The 22,795-nt window shown below is 45.3% G+C and overlaps 3 protein-coding genes across 4 annotated transcripts in view; all 3 read right to left on the bottom strand.

The window, feature by feature from the left end:
• Positions 1-605, bottom strand: part of Gga (ADP-ribosylation factor-binding protein Gga) — a 75,227-nt gene extending 74,622 nt beyond the window's left edge. Inside the window, exon 1 of the mRNA XM_084604890.1 lies at positions 466-605. Within this exon, the coding sequence (XP_084461016.1) occupies positions 466-499 (34 nt within the window). The 5' untranslated portion in view covers positions 500-605. The remainder of the gene's footprint in view (positions 1-465) is intronic.
• Positions 606-1,674: 1,069 nt separating this feature from the next.
• LOC146190155 (uncharacterized) overlaps positions 1,675-22,795 on the bottom strand; it is a 35,755-nt gene continuing 14,634 nt past the window's right edge. Inside the window, exons 5-8 of one of the 2 annotated variants that reach the window (XM_084604884.1) lie at positions 20,368-20,557; positions 12,031-12,114; positions 3,504-3,664; positions 1,675-2,734 (exon numbers count right to left, since the gene is read on the bottom strand). In XM_084604884.1, the coding sequence (XP_084461010.1) occupies positions 2,546-2,734; positions 3,504-3,664; positions 12,031-12,114; positions 20,368-20,557 (624 nt within the window). In that variant the 3' untranslated portion in view covers positions 1,675-2,545. Of the gene's footprint in view, positions 2,735-3,395; positions 3,665-12,030; positions 12,115-20,367; positions 20,558-22,795 lie in introns of both variants that reach the window. The other variant, XM_084604883.1, reaches the window with a different exon arrangement.
• Positions 12,456-16,720, bottom strand: LOC146190156 (uncharacterized). The gene has a single exon (XM_084604886.1). It carries the CDS (start codon positions 16,715-16,717, stop codon positions 15,182-15,184), a length of 1,536 nt encoding a protein of 511 aa, XP_084461012.1. The 5' UTR covers positions 16,718-16,720; the 3' UTR covers positions 12,456-15,181.

Raw genomic sequence — 22,795 nt, 5'->3', positions numbered from 1 at the left:
ACGACTAGTCCACCTGCATAGTCAGGCGGCAGCGAAATTCACGGCCTGCCAGTGGACCAAAACGAAAACCAAGAGCCTCGGTCGCCGCGCCAAGAAGCGCTGTTACGCAGATTCCGGGAACTTGCCCCATGCCACAACCAAGCCAAGGCCGCGCCTGCGTCTAGAAGACCCTAAAATGCGCGTCCCAGACCTTGCACTCTCACAGGCCTGCTCCCCCCAAAACAGAAAACGATTGTGAAGACAGCGTAGCGCAGGCGCTTTAATCGTTGCAAATTTATAGCCGGGCTGTTTTCGAAAACACGGCCTTATTCTAGCGCTCAGGGCAAGGGGTGCCTGCCTTGTCAGTTCGCCGTGGATCGGTGCACTAATGCCGCACCCGACCTCCGCTCGAGTTTGCTCGCTATTCGGAAAGCAATTTCGACACACTTTCAAAGTACAGCCGCCAGCTTCAACGATGGAACTCACCCAACAGTGTGTCAAGCGAGCTGTCGTCGTCCATCTTGAAACAGCCGGATTGGATTGCACCGGATTGGATAGGCTCTACGACGTCACGTTCACTGCTCTAGTAACGTTGACTGCTCCAACCATTGAGTTAATACAAAGTCTTTGTATTAACTCTATGGCTCCAACCCTCCAGCTACTAGTTCACTGTATACTCCAGCCGTCGGCTGCTCAGCTGCTCTCGTGAAATGAAAGTACTGCTGCGCCCTCGGGTTTTCATCAAGGTTGGTTTGGTTTGTGGGGTTTAACGTCCCAAAGCGACTGAGGCTATGAGAGACGCCGTAGTGGAGGACTTCGGAAATTTCGACCACCTGGGGATCTTTAACGTGCGCTGATATATATATATATATATATATATATATATATATATATATATATATATATATATATATATATATATACACACACACACACACACACACACACACACACACACACACACACACACACACACACACACACACACATATATAGTTTTATATATCCTCCTTGGTTTGTTTTTTTACATTGTTTGAAAAGTATTTAAAATAAAGCTTTTATGGTCTTGACGGCAGCGAAGGAAGGACAATTCTTTACCGAAGGTTGGTTGGTTCACAGGAAGGGAAAGGCGCAGTATCTGTCACACTTGCTCTAAGGACACCTGAACCGCGCCGTAAGGGAAGGGAGGAAGGTGGGAGTGAAAGTGGAAAAAGAGAAAGGGGAGCCGTAGTGGAGGGCTACGGAGTAATTTCGACCACCTGGGGATCTTTTACCGAAGGACTCGCCAGAAGCTTCCTAAATGGGGGGGGGGGGGGGGGGGGGGGGGGGGAGGGGAATTTCGCTTGTTTCTTCGTCTACCACTACAGCGCGCCGTCAGCACAGCACGCGCCGATTGATCCCTACGTACAGCGTCCGCTGGAATTTGACAGGAACGTGGCGCCTTCTGTCGCCCTCTGAGTGATCGGTGCATATGTACTACCGACGCTCGCTGCGTAGCGGTAGAGGTAGCACAAACTCTTTGCGACAAGCCTGCTGCAACGCCTGGCCACTACTGCATGCTGGCGAATGCTCTGCTGAAATGCCCAATGGTTCGCTGCACTTCAGAATTGCAGAAACTTTCCTCAATTTGCCGCATGAAGCAAAGCCTCATTCACCGCAACTTTTCAACTTAAAAGAATGACATTAAAGAGACTATACCAGTAACAGGACGATTCCAAAAATCACTTTATTAAACACAAGATAAAATCAAGATGCACAGTTTGCCTGAAACAGTGCAACATCATAACTCATAAAAAAAAATGCAAGAAAAATAACCTTTGCAATTGCAATGATCGAGAGTTGACCTGACAGAACATTTAAAAAAAAGTAAAAGTTGAGATCACTTTTCAGTTGACTGTCAAGCTTCCCATGGTGATAAAATGTAAAAAATAAAATGTAATGCACTTAAAGAAGTGAAGGGTAAAACAGGAAAGTCAAAACAATTATGCCTGCTTGTGCATGGAAGTGATGACATATCTACAAAAGTAACCATTCAACAGGAAATTGTGGCTGATAAGTGAACAAACCAAAAAAAAGAATAACTAGACTGAGGGTTCAACCTTCCCTCAACACACAAAACAATCGTACGGTCAGTAGAGGCAACTTGGAGAGCTAGCCGCCAGTTTCTACAATCCATAAAAAAAGTGCTAGCTTGTCTTGTGAGCAATTCAGTGTCACAGCCAAACAAACGCAAAAATGCCACCTTGTTCACATGAGCAAATTCTTGTCACATTTATGCAAAAGAAAAAGCCTCAAACATACATAAAATAGATACATCGGCAGTCAAATGCAAAAATGCCAGCTTGTTCATATGAGCAATTTCTTGCTACCATTTATGGTTTAAAAAAATAAAAACCAAGCATACTTACAAAAACATAAAAGCTATCAGCTAGTCAAATGCAGAAATGCCAGCTTTGTCATAGGAGGAACTCCCTTGATAGCATAACCTAAAAAAAAAACTGTTGGCAGTCACTTTGAACTATCACATCATGGCATTCATGTCAAAGGGCCTCTGAAACAAAAGCGCTCAGTCTTCATCCGACGAAAGGACCGCAGCCTGCTCGACGACTGGTTGGGGAACAGCCAGGCTGCGTCGCTGCCTCAAAGACTCGTCGATGGAAGGGAGATCACTAGACGAATCGACCGATCGCCGTGGCCGCAAGTTGTAGCGGCTGCTTGGCGAGACAGGAGATTTTTCCCACGGTAGTGAGGAATGCTGCGAGACAAAGTGGAGAGGCAAAAATAGAATCAAACCAAGATTTCGACAAAATCAAGAGGAAAAAAAAAAAATAATTTTTCATGTCTTTGTTATGCACAGTTTTCATGTGAAGACAAAGGACACTGCAGAACGAAAATCTGAAGAGTAACAGGAGACCCACTTTTCCAGTCACCTAGAGAGTCGAGCAGACAAACAGTATTTGCATATCTAACATGCACAAAAGTACCACATAACAATGCAATTTTTTATTTTATTTTTTTTTTTCAATTTCATCAGCAAGCTATTTGCTCAGGGTGGGTCACAAATCACCAAAACAGGGATAAATTGTACGAAGAAACAACAAGATAGTTATGCTGCCAAATCATCTTTTTAGAACAGTGTGCTGCACCATGCTGTCAACACAAAATATTCCACACTAACTATGTCGCATAGGGAAATGTGTTCAATGGCTTACCCTCGCAAGTGGGGCAACAAAATTTCTCCCAACTGCTGAGAACTTACATCTGCATCAAGCTATCCAGCATTTTTTTCCATTCTTAACTCTCGTTACATGCACATCTTTCACTGCCTACATGCTTGCCTGTTGCCTACTTGTGGAGATAACACTTTAAATAGACACCATATGTATATGCACCATATTATGTAGCACAGCACTGACCGCGGCTGGTGGTGTGACTACTGGGGAGGCAAGAGCAACTCCTGCCTGGACGGTGGCATCGACTCGCGTAAGATGCACCGAACAGCAGCAGCCCGCATTCGCACCGACCTCGCTGCTCGGCTTGGCCGCGGCTCCTGCCTCTGTGCTAGGTAACGACGCAGCTTCCACACCGCTGTCCCCTTCTTCGCTGTCTTCCTCGTAATGCTGCAAGAAAAAGCTCTCGGCAGTCCACTGGTCATCTGAAGAGTCCTCATCAGAGGACTCACTGCCTGCAAAAAGGAACAGGAAGAGACTGAATGCATGTATACATGTATGAATATGAATCGAATTTATTAGATTCGTTATTTGATTCAAATTCGTTTCCAAAAACTGATATTCAAATTTTCCCAATTATTCAAAAATTGCCAAATTCACCTAATTTTCCCTGCACTGCATGCTTCACCGCAATGCATGGACTGCATGGGCAATGCAGTGAACCATCCCCAAAATGAGACTGGGCTATTTTGTGAAGGACCTTCCCTTTTCAAAACAGGGCCTTTCAAATGTGCCTAAAACGAACCCCTTGATGAAAATGGAAAAAGCAACTTTGTTCTCACTTCCCAAATGCAGACAACCATTGTGCAGGTGTTCCTCAGATAAAATTACTCTGGTGCAAATGCTTTGTGGCAGTTTTTCCAGGCCCATTCAATAATTCAAGCTTACAATTAATTTGTACATTAATTTGTGCATTTTTTCTGGTTGCTTAAAGGCCAAATGAATGAGAGTTTACTACATCCAGCAGCATCACGACAGCTCCACCCAGTTTCAATGCAGGTCCTCCATGTGCAAGAAAATGGTATAAGAAATTCTATATGAAACTTATACTGAAAATTTTCAGTAAGGCATGCACTTCTGTGCAATTGTAGTTTAAGTTTATTTGCAAATACCATAATTTTTTAATTTTACATCTTCTGATGCGATAGCTTCACCACGCGAGATAAAGCCAAGGTCACCACGTGCTTCCGACGACCTTCAAACAGCTTCAAGGGTGGGTAGCTATGTTCCCACCAAAGGTCAGGGTCAAGGGTCAACTGACGTGAGAAGTAGCTCAACGCGTGAGCAGCTCAGTGGCGAGACATGATCACCGATGTCAATCTCGAGTATATTAAAGGCGCGTCTCGGCAAGAGCCGTGCCATGGACTCTAGGGGAAGAGCAACTGAGCAGCAGTGCTTGTTACGATTGTTGTTTGGTTGCTTGGTTCGAGCTGAAAGTTCGCGAAGGAGAAGAGAAGGTGCTAAAGCCAGAAGAGCGGTGTAAACGCTGGAACTATGTGACGAGCGTCCTGCAAAACGCCGCTGCAACGATGCTGCAAGGCGTGAGCGATGAGCAGCATAGATGGCCGCCGCTTCTGCGTCAGCACCGATGGCAACAACAATGACCAAATTCAGCTATTGCTTCACGCTAGGTTTATCCGAAGCTAAACCACAGCCATTTTCTTTTCAATGATCAGATATTTGATATTCGAAGGCACTTTATTTTCCCATATTCGTATTAGATTTGTATTAAAAATTTCGATATTTGCATACCCCTAGAAAAAACTTTTACCACTCAAACAACCAATCAGACAAAATTCCTCATTTCAGGCCCTTTTTCAACAGTCTTGACTTTTGAAAAAGCCGTGCACACAGCATAGAGCAGTTTTATATCGATTCCAGGAAACTGAGGCAAGCGCCCGTATTAACTTGGAACATAGACCATACTGTGTTACATATTGAGCAATGCTTTCACTGAAATAGGTCAGTAGTTTCTGTAGAGAACTTTTAAATCCAGCATCCATAAAGAAAACGGACGCTCCTGTATGTGCAGGCGTTTTCACTGCAGTCAAGCCTCAATATAACAAACCATTATTGCAAACTATTAGGTATAGTAAACTCATTCTAAACATTTTTTTTAAACAAACGTAAACAATTTTTACTATATATACGAATATACTGAACGTGGTTGCCTACAAAACAGACAAGTCAAAATCTTCAGCCGCGTGGTGCTCGCTGAGGCATGTCCAGCAAAGCCTGCCACCTGAGATGATGGAAACCGCGGTAGTGTTGAAAACTGCGTACTAATTTCCACACGACCCAATTAATGGGGAAACTGGGCTGGCTGGTATGTGACCAGACACCGCTACATGGTATGTGGGGAAACCAACGAAACTGGCGCTCAGTTTAATCCCCCCGGCATCACCGAAAGCTCACCTGCAACTGCTTGGGAAAAGGAATTTTCATTCCGATTGAGAAAGGGGTGAGGCAAGGCTGCATACTGTCGCCCTGCCTATTTAACCTATATGCAGAGTGCATCATGAGGAAGGCCGGTCTGGACGAGTCTTCAGCTGGAGTGAAGATTGCTGGAAAACGTATCAACAACCTTAGATATGCAGATGATACCACTTTAATGGCAGAAAGTGAAGTGGAACTCAAGAGACTTCTGATGCGCGTACAAGAACAGAGTGAGAAGTTTGGGCTTAAACTGAACATTAAAAAGACGAAGATCATGGCGTCTTGCCCTATCAAGTCCTGGAGCATCAATGGGCAAGAAGTGGAAGCTGTGACAGATTTTCTGTTCTTGGGCGCCAAGATTACCTCAGAAGGAGACTGCAGCCATGAAATTAGGAGACGCCTGCTTCTGGGAAAGAGAGCAATGGTTAGCCTTGACCGCCTAGTAAAGAGCAGAGACATTAGTCTGCCAACCAAGATCCGTATAACCCGTGCTATGGTCTTTCCAGTTGTGATGTATGGATGCGAGAGTTGGACTGTGAAAAAGGCTGACCGCCGAAGAATTGACGCGTTTGAATTGTGGTGCTGGCGAAGACTCTTAAGAGTTCCTTGGACTGCCAGAAGATCAAATCAGTCGATATTGTCGACCATAAACCCTGACTGCTCATTGGAGGGTCAAATTCTAAAGTTAAAGCTCAGCTACTTTGGTCATCTGATGAGAAGAGAGGAGTCGCTGGAGAAAGATTTGATGTTGGGAAAGGTTGAGGGTCGCCGGAGAAGGGGTAGGCAGCGAACGCGATGGTTAGATGGCATTCTCGAGGCATTGCAGATGAAGCTATGTGATGTTAAGAAGATAGTGAGAGACCGGAAAGCGTGGCGTGACATGGTCCATAGGGTCACGAAGAGTCGGACACGACTGAACGCCTGAACTGAACTGAGCAAGAACCAAATGAATTGTCATCCATTACACACTAGACTGCTGTGCTCCTGAAAGAGATTCTGATTAAATTTCCACCGCCACCATTTTGAGCCGTATCAAAGTACTTTAGGACTTTTTCTAACTCTGCACTACGTTGAGATTCAAACACAAGCACCAGAGAAAAATAATTTCTGTTCCTGTACAAGACATTTATTCTATGATTTATACCCATATCTTTTTGAGAATAAAAAAGAATATGTATCTTGCTGTACAAATGAAGATAGAACAAAACGGGGTGAAAATCAAATAATTTTGAATATCAGCAGACAGAGTTTAAACTGAAGTTCAAAAGTGCAAAGCATTCCTTAATGCAGTCAAACCCAACCACAGATGTGTGAAGTCCCTGCTCAGCTCAGAGGGGGGGGAACCATTCAAGAGGAACAAAGTGAAACTCTGAAACTTCTGGTGGGAAGTGAGTACTACTGCCTCAGCTAATAACGAGTTTTGCCGCCACTCTCTCGCACTATGCATTGCACATCCACGTCCTCATCAAAAATCGCAATATAACTGCTATTTTTCCCCTTGTGATTCCAGTCCTCAAGGCAGACTGGCTTTAGCATTGTGGTGAACTGAAAATGGCAAAGAAGCAATTACATCGCAGTTCTTGCACCTCTCATAAAATGTGCTTTCCACTTTGATGCCAGTCAATGCTCAGCTGTTGGAACCGAAACAAGCGAGAAATTTGACTACAAATTATTCAGCAGTCGCAGGCAGCTGATGGCAATTTGTATACACAATTAAACCTGGTGATAATAAAACTGTAAAACGTCAATTATTTTTTCGCTACATCCAAGCTTTCATCATGCAGTTTTCGAGCAAATGCTCAAAATGACAATGCAGAACAGGAACCAAATTGAGAACCGAATGTTAGGGAAACCACCCTGGGAGTGTTTACAGTAAATCCCCATTACTGAAAGTTGCAGAAGTAGTGAAACGTCTTGCGACTGCACTGTAGGTGCGGCATGACCAACGCCTCATATGACGCGTCTACTATAGGTAGAACTAGAGGAAGAAGATGGTTTACACTGTACGAAGGAGCATTGAATAAGAGTAAAGGGGGTACGCCTCAGTTCACAGGTCGAGCCAACGTTTCGACAAGCGGACTTGTCGAAACGTTGGCTCGACCTGCGTACCCCCTTTATCCTTTTTTAGCGCTCCCCTTCATAGCGTCTGCTACAGCGCAGTTCATTTATAGCGATATATCGCTTATAATGATCAAATTCTTGAGATTTATCATTTTTCCCATTACCCTATGTAAAAATAAGCCAGATATAATGATCGATTATCGGCGGTACATCGAATACAATGATAGCTTTATCGCCACTCGATAGGTGCTTACCACGAAAATTTGACTGAATATTTAATAAAAGATAATGTTAGGAAGACAATGACGTGAAAACTCGACATATTAGGTGAAAACGAAAGGAAATGAGCACTATCATCGTCGCAATCGCAGCCGCGCCAAGGGTGCTGCTGTGGCCGTATTGTCATCGCCATCACCGAGTCTTGGAAGATGGCGGCGACAAGTGACAGATGGCGCGATAGCTCAAGAGATGAAACGGCAGATTCATAGAGATTTCAGGCAGGGTTTCAAGGTTGGAAGCCCCGTGAAAAAATATGGACATTCGCACTCTACGATTTTAACGATCATCAAGGCTGGGCATGTCCTTCAGTTCATCCAGGCACTAATCGGTTTCGTGCACGCAAAAAGGACTGCCGCCAGCGTAGTACACGCTACTGGAAGCAATGCTCACAGTGATTGTCAAGCTTCAGCTGCTGCTCAAGCGAGCGCGAATTTCCAAGTTCTTTAAGTACGCTTAAGTTATTTTATGGCTATTGATGTTTACTGTAATAAAGTGTTCAGTGCTCTTTACGATGATTAGCGTTGTTCAACCAGACTTACTCATCGCTAGTAAGTAGGCAATCCTACATGCATGGGAAAATATGTGGGTGTGCTTTTTTTTTTTTTTTTCTTTTTTCGACGGTCAAGACATAATGATAATCGGTTATCGGATTTTCAGGTTTTCTCAATATTGTTATAAGTGGACTGCACTGTATAGGTATTAGGAAATGAGGAAAGGACAGGGGGATGGCAGAGGAGTCTGCCAGAGGCAAGGCTATGGAAGAGCGTACACGGTCGCACCCCGACCGGGCAAGGAGGCACTAGTGTCTTCATGCATGTTTCCACTCGAAACCGTTGCCCACGGGAAACAGACTTTTCACCTCGTTTTGCTGCTGCTCTCCGCTCCTCCTGCTACCAATGCACGAGAGCTATCTGCGCCAGAATCTCGCGAGCAAATGTGTAACGGCGGCGGGCACATCCAGCTTGTCCCGTGTGTTCTTTTCTTCGTCCTGTTTTTTATTTTTTTGCTGCCTTTGAGCACAAACTATTGTACTGCTGCGTTCCAGAAGTGAAAGCAGTAGAGACTGCTGCATTTGCCACATAGAAGTGTAGCAGGCGCTGAACCACTGCGCGTTGTATCCAGTGTGGTTCCTTGTTGCAACAGTAGGCTTTCCCATCACATCAGTTCGCGCCTAACCACCACAAAACTTTGGGGAGTTCTGCGATGTTTGCAGCAATTCAGCACATGGTGAGTGATCGTCTGTGCTGAGAGTTCGTTATACGAAGGTCAAGGACCATAACAAGTTTGTTACATATGGTTGTCAAATACACTCACTTCAATGAGGCTGCATTGAACTTAAAAACATTATAGCCCATCAAGGAATTTACTACAAGGACGTTCTTTATAGTATATGTAGCAGTTATATAGGTCGAGTGGGAATATAGGGTGACCCCCTTATCTTGAAAAAAAAAAAAAGTATAAAGCAAGAAGCTGCTGAAGCACATATATTTATAACATCGGCTGTATCACTGCATCACCGCAACTACAATCTCACTCCGAACTTGCAGCAGTGTCATCTGAAGACTACTCTTTGTCGCTCGCTACCTCCCACAATGTGTCATCTAGTCCCATCAAGCGTGTTGCTTAGGTAGCATTTTTTTTAAAGGTTGCATGCAAATAGCCGACCTTGTCCATGCCACCGCACACTTTTCTGAAATGCTAAACTGTCGCCGAGCGAGTCGCCATGTTGCTGTTTCCTTCGTCGAACACCATTCTTTTCTTGATAGGCACCATAAACTGCCTCTATATGCCGCTATTCATTAATAACGAGGAGTTGTATACAAATATAGGTCGAAAGAAAGAGCACGCAAAGAGAAATACAACCAGGAACTAAGAAAAAAAAAAAAAAGCAAGCAACTGCAGGATGTCGGTATGGCTTCGGCTATCCGTTCGCGAGCAGGCATACGATATGTTGTCTAAATGTGCTTCACATTCTGCTAAAGAGCACTTTATTAGATGAGGAGCCACTTTAGCTTGCTTTTTACAAGGAAAAATCTGGACCTATATATTGTCACATACACGGTGATTCAGGATACCAAGGATAGCAGGGGTTTAGCCCAGACACAAGGGCAGCAAGCAGCACAGACTCAAACGCACAAGCGACACTTTGTCGTCCTTTCAACTTCGTCTTCACTCAGTCATGCACCACCTGGCAACGCTAGGTGGCATTACCCCCCCCCCCCCCCCCCCCACTTATAAAAAAATTTGAAAAAAAAAAAAAAAAAAAATGAAGACGGCCGGTAAGAACGGTGTGAAAAGTAAGCGAGTGGTCACAGGGGGTGGCCGTACGTTATCGTTCGTAGTACGGCTTCAGCCGCACAATGTGTACATTGTCCAAGCTGGGCTTTCGACGTTTCGGAAGTACGGTGCCGTCTGGAATAACTTGATAACTGAGGTCACTCACACGATGCAACACTTTGTACGGCTCGAAGTAGCGGGAAAGGAGTTTCTCTGACAAGCCTGGACGGCGAACTGGTGTCCACACCCAGATCCCAGGGTCCGTACTCAGAGTTTGCGACATTATCGAAGTGTCGCTATCTCACGTGACCTCGAGTCATCTAATTGGTCGAAACGCCGGAACTGGGTGTTGCCACTGCAGAACCGGAAGAGGGGGGAACATCACTTTCCAGCGTTTCCACTAATCAGGTGAATCAAGGTCGGGGAGATAGCGACACTCACGATAACGACGCAAACTTGGAATACGGGCCCAGGTTTGTAGTCAACCTGGCGGCACCGGAGGTTGTAGTTGTGCACGTTAGAGGTCTGCTGCCGCCCGATGTGCACATGGGCGAGCTGGCGGGCTTCCTCAGCGCGGATGGCATATTGCTAGGCATCTGGGGAAGGCTGGTCGTCGTCTGGGCACGGAAGCATGGAATCGAGTATGCTCTGAACTTTACGTCCGTACACAAGCCGAAATGGTGTGAAGCGCATTGTTTCTTGTAAGGTTGTATTATACGCAAATGTGATGTACGGCAGCACCTTGTCCCAGATCTTGTGCTGCACATCAACGTACATTGACAACATGCCTGCAATTGTCTTATTCAACCTTTCGGTAAGACCATTGCTCTGCGGATGGTACGCTGTGGTCTTGCAATGGGTCGTGTAGCTCAGCTCAAATATGTGGTCAATGAGCTGCGAAGTGAAAGCTTTCCCTCTGTCGGTAATGACGTACGAAGGGGCGCCATGCCGCAAGACTATGTTGTGCATGAAAAGCTCTGCTACTTCGGAAGCTGTGGCATGAGGGATTGCCTTTGTCTCAGCGTATCGAGTCAAGTAGTCAGTAGCGTCAACTATCCATTTGTTTCCCGCCTGCAACAAAGGGAAAGGGCCAAGGAGATCCATGCCGATTTGGTCAAACGGAATATGTGGTGCTTTAACGGCTTGAGAAATCCGGCAGGCTTCATGGGCGAGAGGTACTAGGATCGTCACCCAGCACCTCCACCAGAATGTCACGTACACGGTGATTCAGGATACCAAAGATAGTAGGGGGTTAGTCCAGACACAACGGCAGCAAGCAGCACAGACGCAAACGCAAGCGACACTTCATCGTCCTTTCAATTTAGTCTTTCTTCACTCAGTCATGCGCCACCTGGCAATGCTAGATGGCAATATACGCCTGTTTATATGGTACCTTAAGGATAATTACAAAACACAAAACCAAAAATATGCGCCTAAACTCCTTCAAGCAGTTCCGAGGCGGCTGTCATTTGTCAGGTAAAACTCAGTGCAGTGTTCTCTCAGCATGGCAACATTAGATGCTACTACAAACATTTCATGGTTTTAAAAAGACATACTAATGAGCACGGTATCTCTGGATAACCAACATTTCATGCAGCAAGCGTAAACATGAGCATTTGTTTTTACCTTCTTGCCACTGGCCTGACCCTGCAAGGTGCTTTTACAATAAACAGAATCGCAAGTTAGAATGACTCTTGTTTCTAGAAGGGTATGCTGTGCATTCACTTTTTAAAGGAAAAAAAGAAAGAGCAATGAAACACACACGCACTTGAGTCATGTTCAAACAAGGAGGAGCGTCCACGCATGGTGAACCAGTAGCCAGGATTCTCGTACCGAGGCCTCCAGGCAGTAGCTGAAAGGTAAAATACCCACGCTTGCAAGCAACATCGCTCTGTGCACAGATCACAGTCGCTGCCATCACCTCCGCCAAATAGTTGTGCATAAATACTCGGCAATTCGAATCGAACTGTTTCTAAATCAACAATTGCTTTATGCCGTTTTGGTGTCAAGTACAGCGTAGACACCAGTACCGCGCTATAGGCAAAGCATTACTTTTAGTCATGGTAGGAGAAAATCTACCATGACAAGTCACCAACTCGCCCACCAACACACACTGATGCATTACAGATCAAAATGTAAACTGCGCGAAAAAACGGGACAATAGGCGAAGGAACACAAACAAGACAACACCTTCGCATATTGTCCCGTTTTTTCGCGCAGTTTAAATTTTGATCTGCAATGAAACAACTCGCCCGCAAAAATATTCTATTGATGCATTAGTTTTAGCTGAATGCAACGGTGGTGCAAAGGTAGAACATCTACCTCACATGCAGGAGGACCGTGGTTCGAATCCCGGTGGCACATAATTCTCCATCAGACAAAAAAAATATAATAATCCGCGCCACGTGTCGATGGAATTGCACAAACAGGTTTGAGGTGCAATCTGATGCCAGTGCCCACCTCCGGGAACAAGTGAACAAGGTGATGGCCAGACCTGTAATGCAACGAAGGGTGCCAAGAATGTCTGGCCACCATTAAAAACTGACCCTTGCAACATTTAATGCTGGAACCCTAGCTAGTGAGGCTAGTTTAGCAGTACTGTTAGAGGAACTAGTGGGCATAATATGGGGGGTATGATATGCCTTGGTGAGGTTAGGAGGTCAAATGAGGCATATACTGCACTGAAGAGCAGGCATGAATTGTCATCGAGGTTTACCGGAGATATAAGAACTAGGAGTAGGGTTCCTTTAAATAAGCATATACACTGAAACCTCGTCATAACGAACAGCTGAAAAATCGGAAAATAGTTCGCTCTATCCATAATTCGCAATATAAAATTTCGTAGCAAATACGTGCAAGAGCAGCAAAATTCAATCAAAGAAGGCACAGCAGCTCGGAAGGTGCCTATTTGGGTCACGTCCATTTATTTACGCACAAAGAACTGCGTTATCACGGCCTGCTTTTTTGTGTTCATTGCGTTCCGTATCAAGCCCTGTTCCACAGTTTGCAAACACTCAACAAGGGCAAACCCAATGCTCTCAATAGCACTGCAATGGCGGCGCAGTACATCCAATGCAGCAAGCGCTTCTTGTGAAGTCTGAATGTTCTCATCGTCTGCAGGGTCAGCCTGAGCTTCGTCTGCGGGATGTTCAGAAACTTCCACAGCGATTTCGGTGTCCATCAGTACAGCCGTGGTCGCCGCGATGTCGTCGCCTAAAAAATCCGCTACAGTCATTGTTGCGGGCATGTCACCAACAAAACGAGAAAAATTATTCCATGCCTCATCGAGCTCGCGGAGCTCTGCTTCTGCTTCGTCGGGATCATCCCCATCGTCACTTGATGCGCGGGCCTTTGCTAGAACAAAACCTGCGCGACGAAAGCCGTTGGCAATCGTTTCGCCTTTCGCGCTGTCCCATGTCGCTTTAATGCTCCCAGCAAGTCGATCTTCAAGTCCTGCTTCATACGAAGCTTCACGAGAAGAGTGTCAATCAGTCTCCTCTTGTAAACTGCCTTGAAGGCCCCGATTTTATCTCGAGCTTGGTCTTTAACGTCAGTGCTGCTCTTTTTTTCATCTTCACCATCATCACAGCGCTACGCACACCCGCGCACCACACTCGACACGACGACCGACGCAGCGTCGGCCACGCAGTGACACCGCTGCTAACACTAAAACCAAAAAATGCGAAAGATGCAAAAACCAAAACGGCAAAAGCAACATTCGATCGCGCCACTACCGCCGTTGCTGAAGCGGCGCTGTCAGCGATTGCCAGATGCGAACGATTTCTCATGGCCTCAGAGATCACCTTCGCGTGCACAAACACGCGCACGAAGGTGATCTCGGAGGACATGGATTTCTTTGGCTGTCAACTCTCAATGCCGTCGTGGCATCTGCGGCGCTGTCAGCGCCGGCGAGGTAGTCCTGAATGTTTGCTGCACCGCACAACACACTTGTAGTGCAACGAAGCCTGCCTCTTGCTATTAAAGTGAGGTAGTGCTTGGCGTCACGAAGTTCGTAATATCCGTTAAAATGCAGTCATCATCATCATCAGCCTGACTATACGCACTGCAGGGCGAAGGCCCCTTCCATATTTCTCCAAATAACCCCGTTCTGTGCTAGCTGCATCCACTTGAACCCTGCGAACTTCTTAATCTCATCCGCCCACCTAACTTTTTGCCGCCCCCTGCTACGCTTTCCTTCCCTTGGAATCCAGTTTGTTACCCTAAGCGACCATCGGTTATCCTCTCTTCGCACTACATGTCCCGCCCATGTCCATTTCTTCTTAATTTCCACTAGAATGTCGGTAACTTGAGTTATTTCTCTGACCCTTTGGTTTACTATTGGATAAGAATAAACATAAGTGCAAAAAGAAACATGAGTAGCAACTGTAGTGACTACAAGCAAGGTGGACTAGAACGAGTCATACAAAATATGAAGGCCTTGACGCTAAGCATTAAAAACATGAATACAGCATTTGCCGAGGCAATTAAGGTAAACAGATTTGAACTGGTTTACTATTGAATGTATAAGAGTAAACATAAGTGCAAAAAGAATCACAGGTGGTAACTGTAGTGACTAAAATGAAGTGGACTAGAACTAGGTAATTAATTTGAACTGGTTTACTATGGAATGTATAAAAGTAAACAGTGCAAAAAGAACCACGGGTGGTACCTGGAGTGACTAGAAACAAGGTGGACTAGAACTAGTTACTGCCACACAAAATATGAAGACCTTGCCGCTAAACATTAAAAACATGAATACACCATTTGCCGAGGCAATTAAGGTGCATTGATTTGAAGTGGTTTACTATTGAATGTAACTGTAGTGACTAGAAGCAAGGTGGACTAGAACCCATTACTGCCATATAAAATACAAATAGAGCCGCGTAATGAAGTTTGAACACAAAGGTCATCTTAAAGAATCACTTAGCCTTCATAGACTCAAGAGCCGAGTCAACAGCTTTGATTCGTTCTAGCACCGAGGGCAGTTTAGAGTTCACATCACCCAACAGAATATTTCCACTCTCTACCTTGTCCATGTCCTTCATGGCCACACCTTTGTGTATAAGCTCTTGTGCACTCGCGAGTAGAGATTTGAGGGATGACAGTCGTTGCTGCAGGCTGGACTTCTCATCCATCAACTTTTTTCGTTGAGAGACTTCAGTTTGCTCCTCCTCCTCAAGCTTTCGCTTTTGGGACGTTGCCGTCTTTTCTGCTTCTGTTCGCTCCCGATACCCCCTGTAGGATTTTTCAACGCTCCTTAAAATGTCCCTGGTCAGAGGCACCTTTGTAGCATCTCCAATGTACCGCTTCATGAAGGCCTTGGTTTGACGAAGGCTGGAAATGCTTGTTATGGACAAATTACTTCGATAGTGGACTGCTTGTTTGTTCTCGCTGAAGCCTCGTTCACCGTCAGCGTTGCCATGAGGTAGTGAAAGCACTGCTTTCACAAGCGTAATAATCCTTGGGTATTTAGGCTGACAAGCAGGTGTCTGTAGCGCAAACACACTTGCCCAATGGGTGACAACATTAGGCGACAATTCCCAGTCACTGGTTTCGCACATGAAAGAGTTCCACTCGTCAGTGAGAGATGACACATCATTGGGTGGAATGACCTGAGGCAGTGCATTAGCCACATAGCGCAGTGACTGTATGAATGAATTCCCTCCTGTGTTTGGGTTTAAAAATCTTAAATGAAACAACAGCTTGTTGTCCAGTGGCAGCCTCGAGATCAGGTACTTTGCACAAGCTATGTAAAATGCTCTTGCCTTTATGTAAAACGATTTCTTCTCAGTAGGATTCCACAGTGCCATAGACTGCTCTGTGTCCAGGCCAATCTCAGGTTTTGCCTTCCAATTTGCAGAGCACTCTACGTTAAGTTCCTTCAGTTGCAAACCAGTAGCACTTGCAAATGACTCTTGGCGTAGGAACATCCCAAGGACCTGCTTCACAAGAACTAACATCTCATCATAGAAAACATGTAGGAGAGGGTCCTTGCTTTGGAAGAGTGTTTGGAACCTGTCAAATAGCTGAGCAGCGTTTTGAAGAAAGAACAACTTCGTTCGCAGTGTTTTGTCAGAAAACGCAGAAGACAGGCGACCATGCCTCACAGATGACGAACATCTTGGCTGTCCAGCTTTGGAGAAGAATGCCGTGAGGGCATCATATGACTTTAGCACTCGCTCAATACTAGGAAGCAACGTCAGCCATCTGCTGTTCACGTGCCGCAAAAATTCTAGTTGGGGTAGTCCCAGCTCATTCAGCAGCTTCTTCATGTCCGCATGCGTTATGGCAAACTTGAAATAGTAGTGGACATCAGTTACAAGAGACTCCACTTCCACGCAGAACATATCCAGCCCAGCAGCAAAAGCATTGTGAACTTTGTGGAGGCCGCATTCACCGATGTCGACCATGTTGGGGCTCACTTCCGCCTTTAGCCTTCGCTTAAGACTTTTCATTACGTTAGGGCCATCGCTGTAAAAATTCACCGATGTCGACCATGTTGGGGCTCACTTCCGCCTTTAGCCTTCGCTTAAGACTTTTCATTACGTTAGGGCCATCGCTGTAAAAACATATCATATTCTTCTTACGAACATCACAGAGGGCATCCTCAATGCAGGAAAAGGGCTCATCAGCAGTCGCATGGCCCAAATGAAAAGACTGGAGATGCTCCACTACAACATTTTCAGTGTTTGCACAGTAATACCGGACAAGCACGTCCAGCTGCTGCACCTTGGCCTCAGTGACTGGGCTCTCATCAGTCATAATGCTGTAAAATGCGTCAGGCATGTCAAGCTCTTGAACTACTTTTGCCTTGAAATATGGCCCCAGGCCATCAGAAATAATGTATGAAAGTTTCTTGCGTCCATACTGGAAGCTTTTTGCAGTTTCTGAATCCGGAAACATGTGAGGGTACATCATGGTTGCTACGTCTCCATAGGTGTATGGGAGGTTGTTTGCTACCGCAGAGAGGGCAAAAAGAGTTTCTGCCCTTGTGACCTTTTCTTGAAATGACACCCCAGTCGCACTGTGTAAATCCAGTGTGCTTTGAATCATTGCACTTTTGGTGAGGACACCTTGTTCATTGCGATGTCTTTTCGCTTGCGCTACGTGATTCTGAGAACTTGCATGACGGTATATAGCTGCAGTGCCATGTTAGCCACAATGCACAGTGGTGCAGCAAAGCGTGCAAAAAGCATCGCTGTCCTTGGAAGTTGGCCGACACCAGAGCAATATTGTATCTCCATTGCCATCCTTTTTCGTAAACACATCGGTGTTCAGCTTGGTGCACCGCTCTAAAAAAGAAATAAAGCCAAAATGTCAAAAAACAGCTTCAAACAAGACCAGCAGCAAGTGTCAGTTTAATCTTCCGAAACAAACGGAGTTTAAACGCAAAGTGATCAACGCACAACATGCATATTGCCAACCTATGGATTTTGAAATTCCGAAAATTTATGAGGCTAAGACAACAGGAACTGTGGTGGTGGAGGAGCTTAACTTATCTTCCTATTTGCACAATAAATAGAGCTTGTCATGCGAGGTAAGTCCGGAATACCGGCTGTGCTTGAGTTACCGTAGACACTCGTGTAAGGGCCGTACTTTTTTCTGTGATCCCGGGTCCGGCTTATAGACGGGCCCGGCATTTTTCATTGAAATTTGGCGACTGCAACGCAGCCCTGATTACGGGTCCATTTTTTTTATGTGGCGACAAAGGTGTGAACGCCGAGCACACAAGCCGAGTTAGCATTGCCGAGGCTCAGTATCCGCGGTTCCAAGCAGAGTCTGGCGCGCAGGGTGATGCGTTCGTGGCCGTCGCGATTTTTGGCGGCCAAAATTGTGCACACATGCAACAGCTTTTGTTTTCTTGTTTTTTTTTTAACGTATTACTGGCCGTCAAATTGTGGGCCCGACCCTTTCACGAGTATCTACGGTATATTTGTGACTGAACAGCCCAGAACAAAGGAACTGGACAGACGCGCTGTTCCGTCACAAATGAATAACCAACATGCACAAGCTGCTGTCCTGGTTAATTGAATTATACTAGCAACACGCTCAAGTTATATCACTAGATGATAGTTATAAGTACTTACTTTTACTCATGCCACCAGACTTTCGTGAAAAAGCCGCGCAGAGAGCAATCTTGGGACACGCACGTGACGCACCACGAACCTATGGATGAACCAAGCTTCGTGGATGTGGCTACGGCTATGTCTACGCATGTCTACGTTGCGTACTTTTTGCAGCGAGCGCCCAGTGTTGCTCAGCTGAAAATAACACGCTGCTAAATTTGGCGTTTTATACTTGCAATGGGCACCTATCGCGTAAATTGCCGTTTAGGCGCAGCAGGTCAGATTGGCACAGAATGGCGCAGCACTTCCATCCCTGGGTTTTCAAAGGTCGCGTCCCCCTTTAAATCTAGAATGCGCAAGTCCTACACTGATTGGCTGACTGAACAAGATCACGAGCTCACTCCGACAGGTCGCATTTAAACGTGCATCGCTCAGTCAAGTGATCAAATGGGTTGCAGCAGCGTGGGAAGATATTCCTGTGGAAATGATCGTGCGGGCATTCCGTAAATGCTGCATTTCAAACGCGCTGGATGGTACCGAGGACAGCGTGCTGTGGGATGAAGACAGTGATAAGGAAGCCTCCAGCGAGGAAGACGACGACGCGTGATCAGTCGGCCTTCATTTGAATAAATGTCTTTCTTGTTCTGGGTGGTTTCTTTCTGTCGGCTTGCAATCTAAGTCCCCCCCCTACTGGTTCGTGAGTTTTGGGGGGTCGGCTTGCAATCGCGGCCGGCTTAGATTCGAGCAAATACCGTAGCAGAGCACGCATCCACTGCAGGAGCTCTCGTTAACAGGTAAACATGCACTGAAGTCACCTGCACATTGGCACGATGCCAAGGTCTGTGCTGTAGACGGCCAGAACCACCCTTTTTCAGAGGTAAATTCTCAACAACAAAAGTCCGAGGGGTGGGTTCATTGCGCAAGTAAATATACACACACTGTAACCATGCTGCACATATAACAGTGTGCACATAAGGGGCCTCTGCGCATTCAAATTGTAAATCTGGCAGAATGCAGCAATCGGCTCATATTTATTCGAATGTAACGTGAGAGGAGACTTCGCATACTGCCGAATGGGAAAAAATAAAGCCACAATTTAACATGAGATAAGCGCTTGAAATAGTACCTTTCACAGACATTATGGAACTTGCAGTCTCATCAAAAACGCTCATTTGTTGTCCTTGTCAGAAACTAAGTTCTCAGAAACAGAGTCTTCCTTTTGACTCTCGTCCTCACGGACGATCCCTGATAACCATGTTGCCAACATAACATCGTAAAACTGCGGAAACTGAAACCGAGTGGTGACCGATTCAATATGGCTGCACCCGGCGCTGCTTTAAACCAATCGAATCGCAGTATTCAATTATAATGCGAGGGTGGACTTTGACAGGCAAAAATCAAGAAAAAAACTCAGTACTGCATTTGCTCGGAAGTAACATCCGCTCTCCAAGTGTGGGTGTGTGGGTAGAGGAGAAAGGGGGGCGGGGGGGGGGGGGGGCATGCACAAGTGGATCACTCTCTAGATCAATTTTCTATATGCTGCATCTTTTGCATCTGTTCCTTTACATATTTTGAGCTATGGGAATACAAAAAACTGCTTTATTATAACCAATCAAGCTATTAAATGAATTTTTCAACTTATTATACAGGTAGAACACCCAGAGAAATAAAAACATAATGACCAACTTTGCTCTTTTTATCCACTAATTTGCTATACCTACTCTCATAGCAAGGTACGGTTGCATGAGCAAAAAAAAAAAAAAATGCTGGCACCAGAAGATGCAACGTCAAGTGCAGCATTTCTTTGCTCGTAAACCTCCGAAGTCAGGCCACACTGAAGCTGGTAATCGCAGAATCCGTAACGAATTCAGATCAAATGGAAGGAAACAAATTCAAACCACCAGTTCTCAAAACCAAACACTGAGCAGACTCCTCCCTGTCCCCCTTGAGAAATCTGCGAGGACTGTGCGAGGCAGGGGAAACTACAATGGCCAGAGCATAATGATCAGAAGACAGACCGTCCAAGACCAAAGACTCACGGCCGCCAGCAGGTGACTGCTGCCCAATGTGGGTGTTATGCAAAGTGCGCAGGTCAGTCTGTAGGCCAATCAGCAGCTCGTTGTTCACCACAAGCAGGTCGCGGAAGGTGTAGAGCTTGTAGAGGTAGACAACCAGTGCCACCAGGCATACCAGCCGGCGGCATAGTCCAATGCGCACCCCTAGAGGGCTCTGAAATCAGACACCAACAACACACAGATTTCATTATAGCCACTCACATTCCACTAACATGCAAACAGAGACATCTTACACAGCCCATGGGTGTCGGTATTTTTACATTTTGCCTTCACCGAAATGTGCCAAGTATTTCAACCCGCAAACTTGCGGTTAGGAGCCAAATGCCAAGGCTGCTCCTACTGGTCCCCAAGCTTCTGTCCTCGTTCATACACAGCCAAGAAATGCTTCCAACCTTAATCCGGCAAAGCTTTTGGTTAGAACAAATGGAACAAAAAGTCATGCAAAGTTCTTGAAATGTTCATACAAACAATTTTTTTTAAAGTAAACTGACGACGCTGTCATGCCCCTCCCCCTCACTTGTAACTGTTTGAGCTCGCAGTAGAATTTCTTCCTCGGCTTCGTTTCAAGCACGGTTGGTTTGTTTGTTTTGTGGGGTTTAACGTCCCAAGGTGACTCTGGCTATGAGAGACGCCATAGCGGGGATATTTTGGCTGTCTGGGGTTCTTTAACGTGCACAGACATCACACGGGTGCCTTGCTTTTAGCCTCCATCAAAACACAGCCACCGAGACCAGGATTTGATGCCACATCATTTGGCACAGCAGTCGAGTGCCCTAACCACATTACCATATGAGAAATAAATACCTCCAATATAGAATCTGAGAGAAAAGCAAATAAAGATTATAAACACCGATCAGTTTGCTTATTTCAAAATTCACATAGTATCTGCTAATAAAATTGGTCACAGAAGTGTATACCGTACTGAAATATGCAGTATAAATTTTATACAGAATTTAATAAATAACCAGTTCTTTGCACAGGAATGACCTGCATGAAACTGGATGGAGCTGTCATATCGCTGCTGAACACAGTAAACTGTCGCTAATTCGTCCTTCAAGGGACCATAAAAAAAATGTCCAAATTAAATGATACTAGCTTGAACTATCAAATAGGCCTTAACTGCCAAAAACCATTTGCACCATAGCAATTTTTTACGGTGAACACCTGTACGATGGATGTCTGCATGTGAGATGAGAAGTCTTTTTTCCCAGTTTGTCAAGTGCAGCGCTTTGCACATGCTATCGGCCCCCCTTCATATGCATGCTTCACTCCCCACAATGAAGCATTGCGGTGAAGCGCACGGTCCAGTGAAACTACAGTCAATTTTCTATGTATTCGGCAATTTTCAAATTATTCAGAAATACCAAACATCAGTTTTTTAAATACAAATACAATGAAAGCCCGTTAATTCGCACTTCACTGGACCAGAAAAAAGTTCTGAATTATCCAATGTTCGATCTGACTTTTTCAAAAATGTAGTGCCCTCTGGAGATCGGCTGAAAATTCGTCTGCTACCGGATGAAAGCCTCCTTCAGAGAGACAGCCACCTGTGAAGTGGCGACGCGTGTACGTTACAACTACCACCATCTGTCACATAGGCTGTCACAAATATGAACTACGCATGGCCTCAGAGATCTGCTCAGGCTGCTCTGATCATGGAGGCCAAAAATTGCACATATGCAGCTGGGCTTTTCAACAAAATGCAAATGCGCAAAGCAGCCTCGTGAAAAAAAGACGATTATGGAATGGCCTTGAAAAAAAAAAAAATGACAAGAACCATTTGCATTACAGTAAATTCACTGTATTTACTGGTCTAACGACCGCCTCGTATATTGATTCCGTCGCCAACTTATGCCACTGAGAATTAAAAAAAAAAATAAGGCACTAAGATCAGATTCGCTATCTTCCTTATCAATTTTTCTGCGCCTCCTCAAGGTGCTTGTCGACTTGGCGGGCAACTTGCAGTTCACACACACAGAGACGAAGGACGACAAACTTGCGGTAACAAGACGAAACTTAACATTACAGTCAAATTTTTCAAATTAACGAATATTTTTTAAATCCCCAACTGATTTCCAATATTTTCAATGTAAAAATATTTCTGTACTACGAATTTCAATAAATGCATATTTAAGAATAAAGAACATAATTTATTTTTTCCGCTATTATCAAGGAACATCAGTACTATAACGAATTCAGCTAAAATTAACAGCGCCGCAACTCTCGCGTGAAACAGAAACCGCCATTTCTGTGTGTATGTCCCGTGGGCAGTAGATATCATCGCCACATCTAGCGCCAACTCCTAGCGCCACCGCATAGCTGTGGTTTAAGATCCAGTGGCTTAGCAGGCCTAGTTGCCTGGCTTTTTCTCTGTGTTGTGTGACGTTCGTCG

The sequence above is a fragment of the Amblyomma maculatum genome, chromosome 5, assembly GCF_055883805.1.
Source record: "Amblyomma maculatum isolate TAMU_Amacu chromosome 5, ASM5588380v1, whole genome shotgun sequence".
NCBI classification, from domain to species: domain Eukaryota; kingdom Metazoa; phylum Arthropoda; class Arachnida; order Ixodida; family Ixodidae; genus Amblyomma; species Amblyomma maculatum.
Note: the sequence above shows the minus strand (reverse complement) of the source record. Positions and strands in the feature narration are given on the sequence as shown.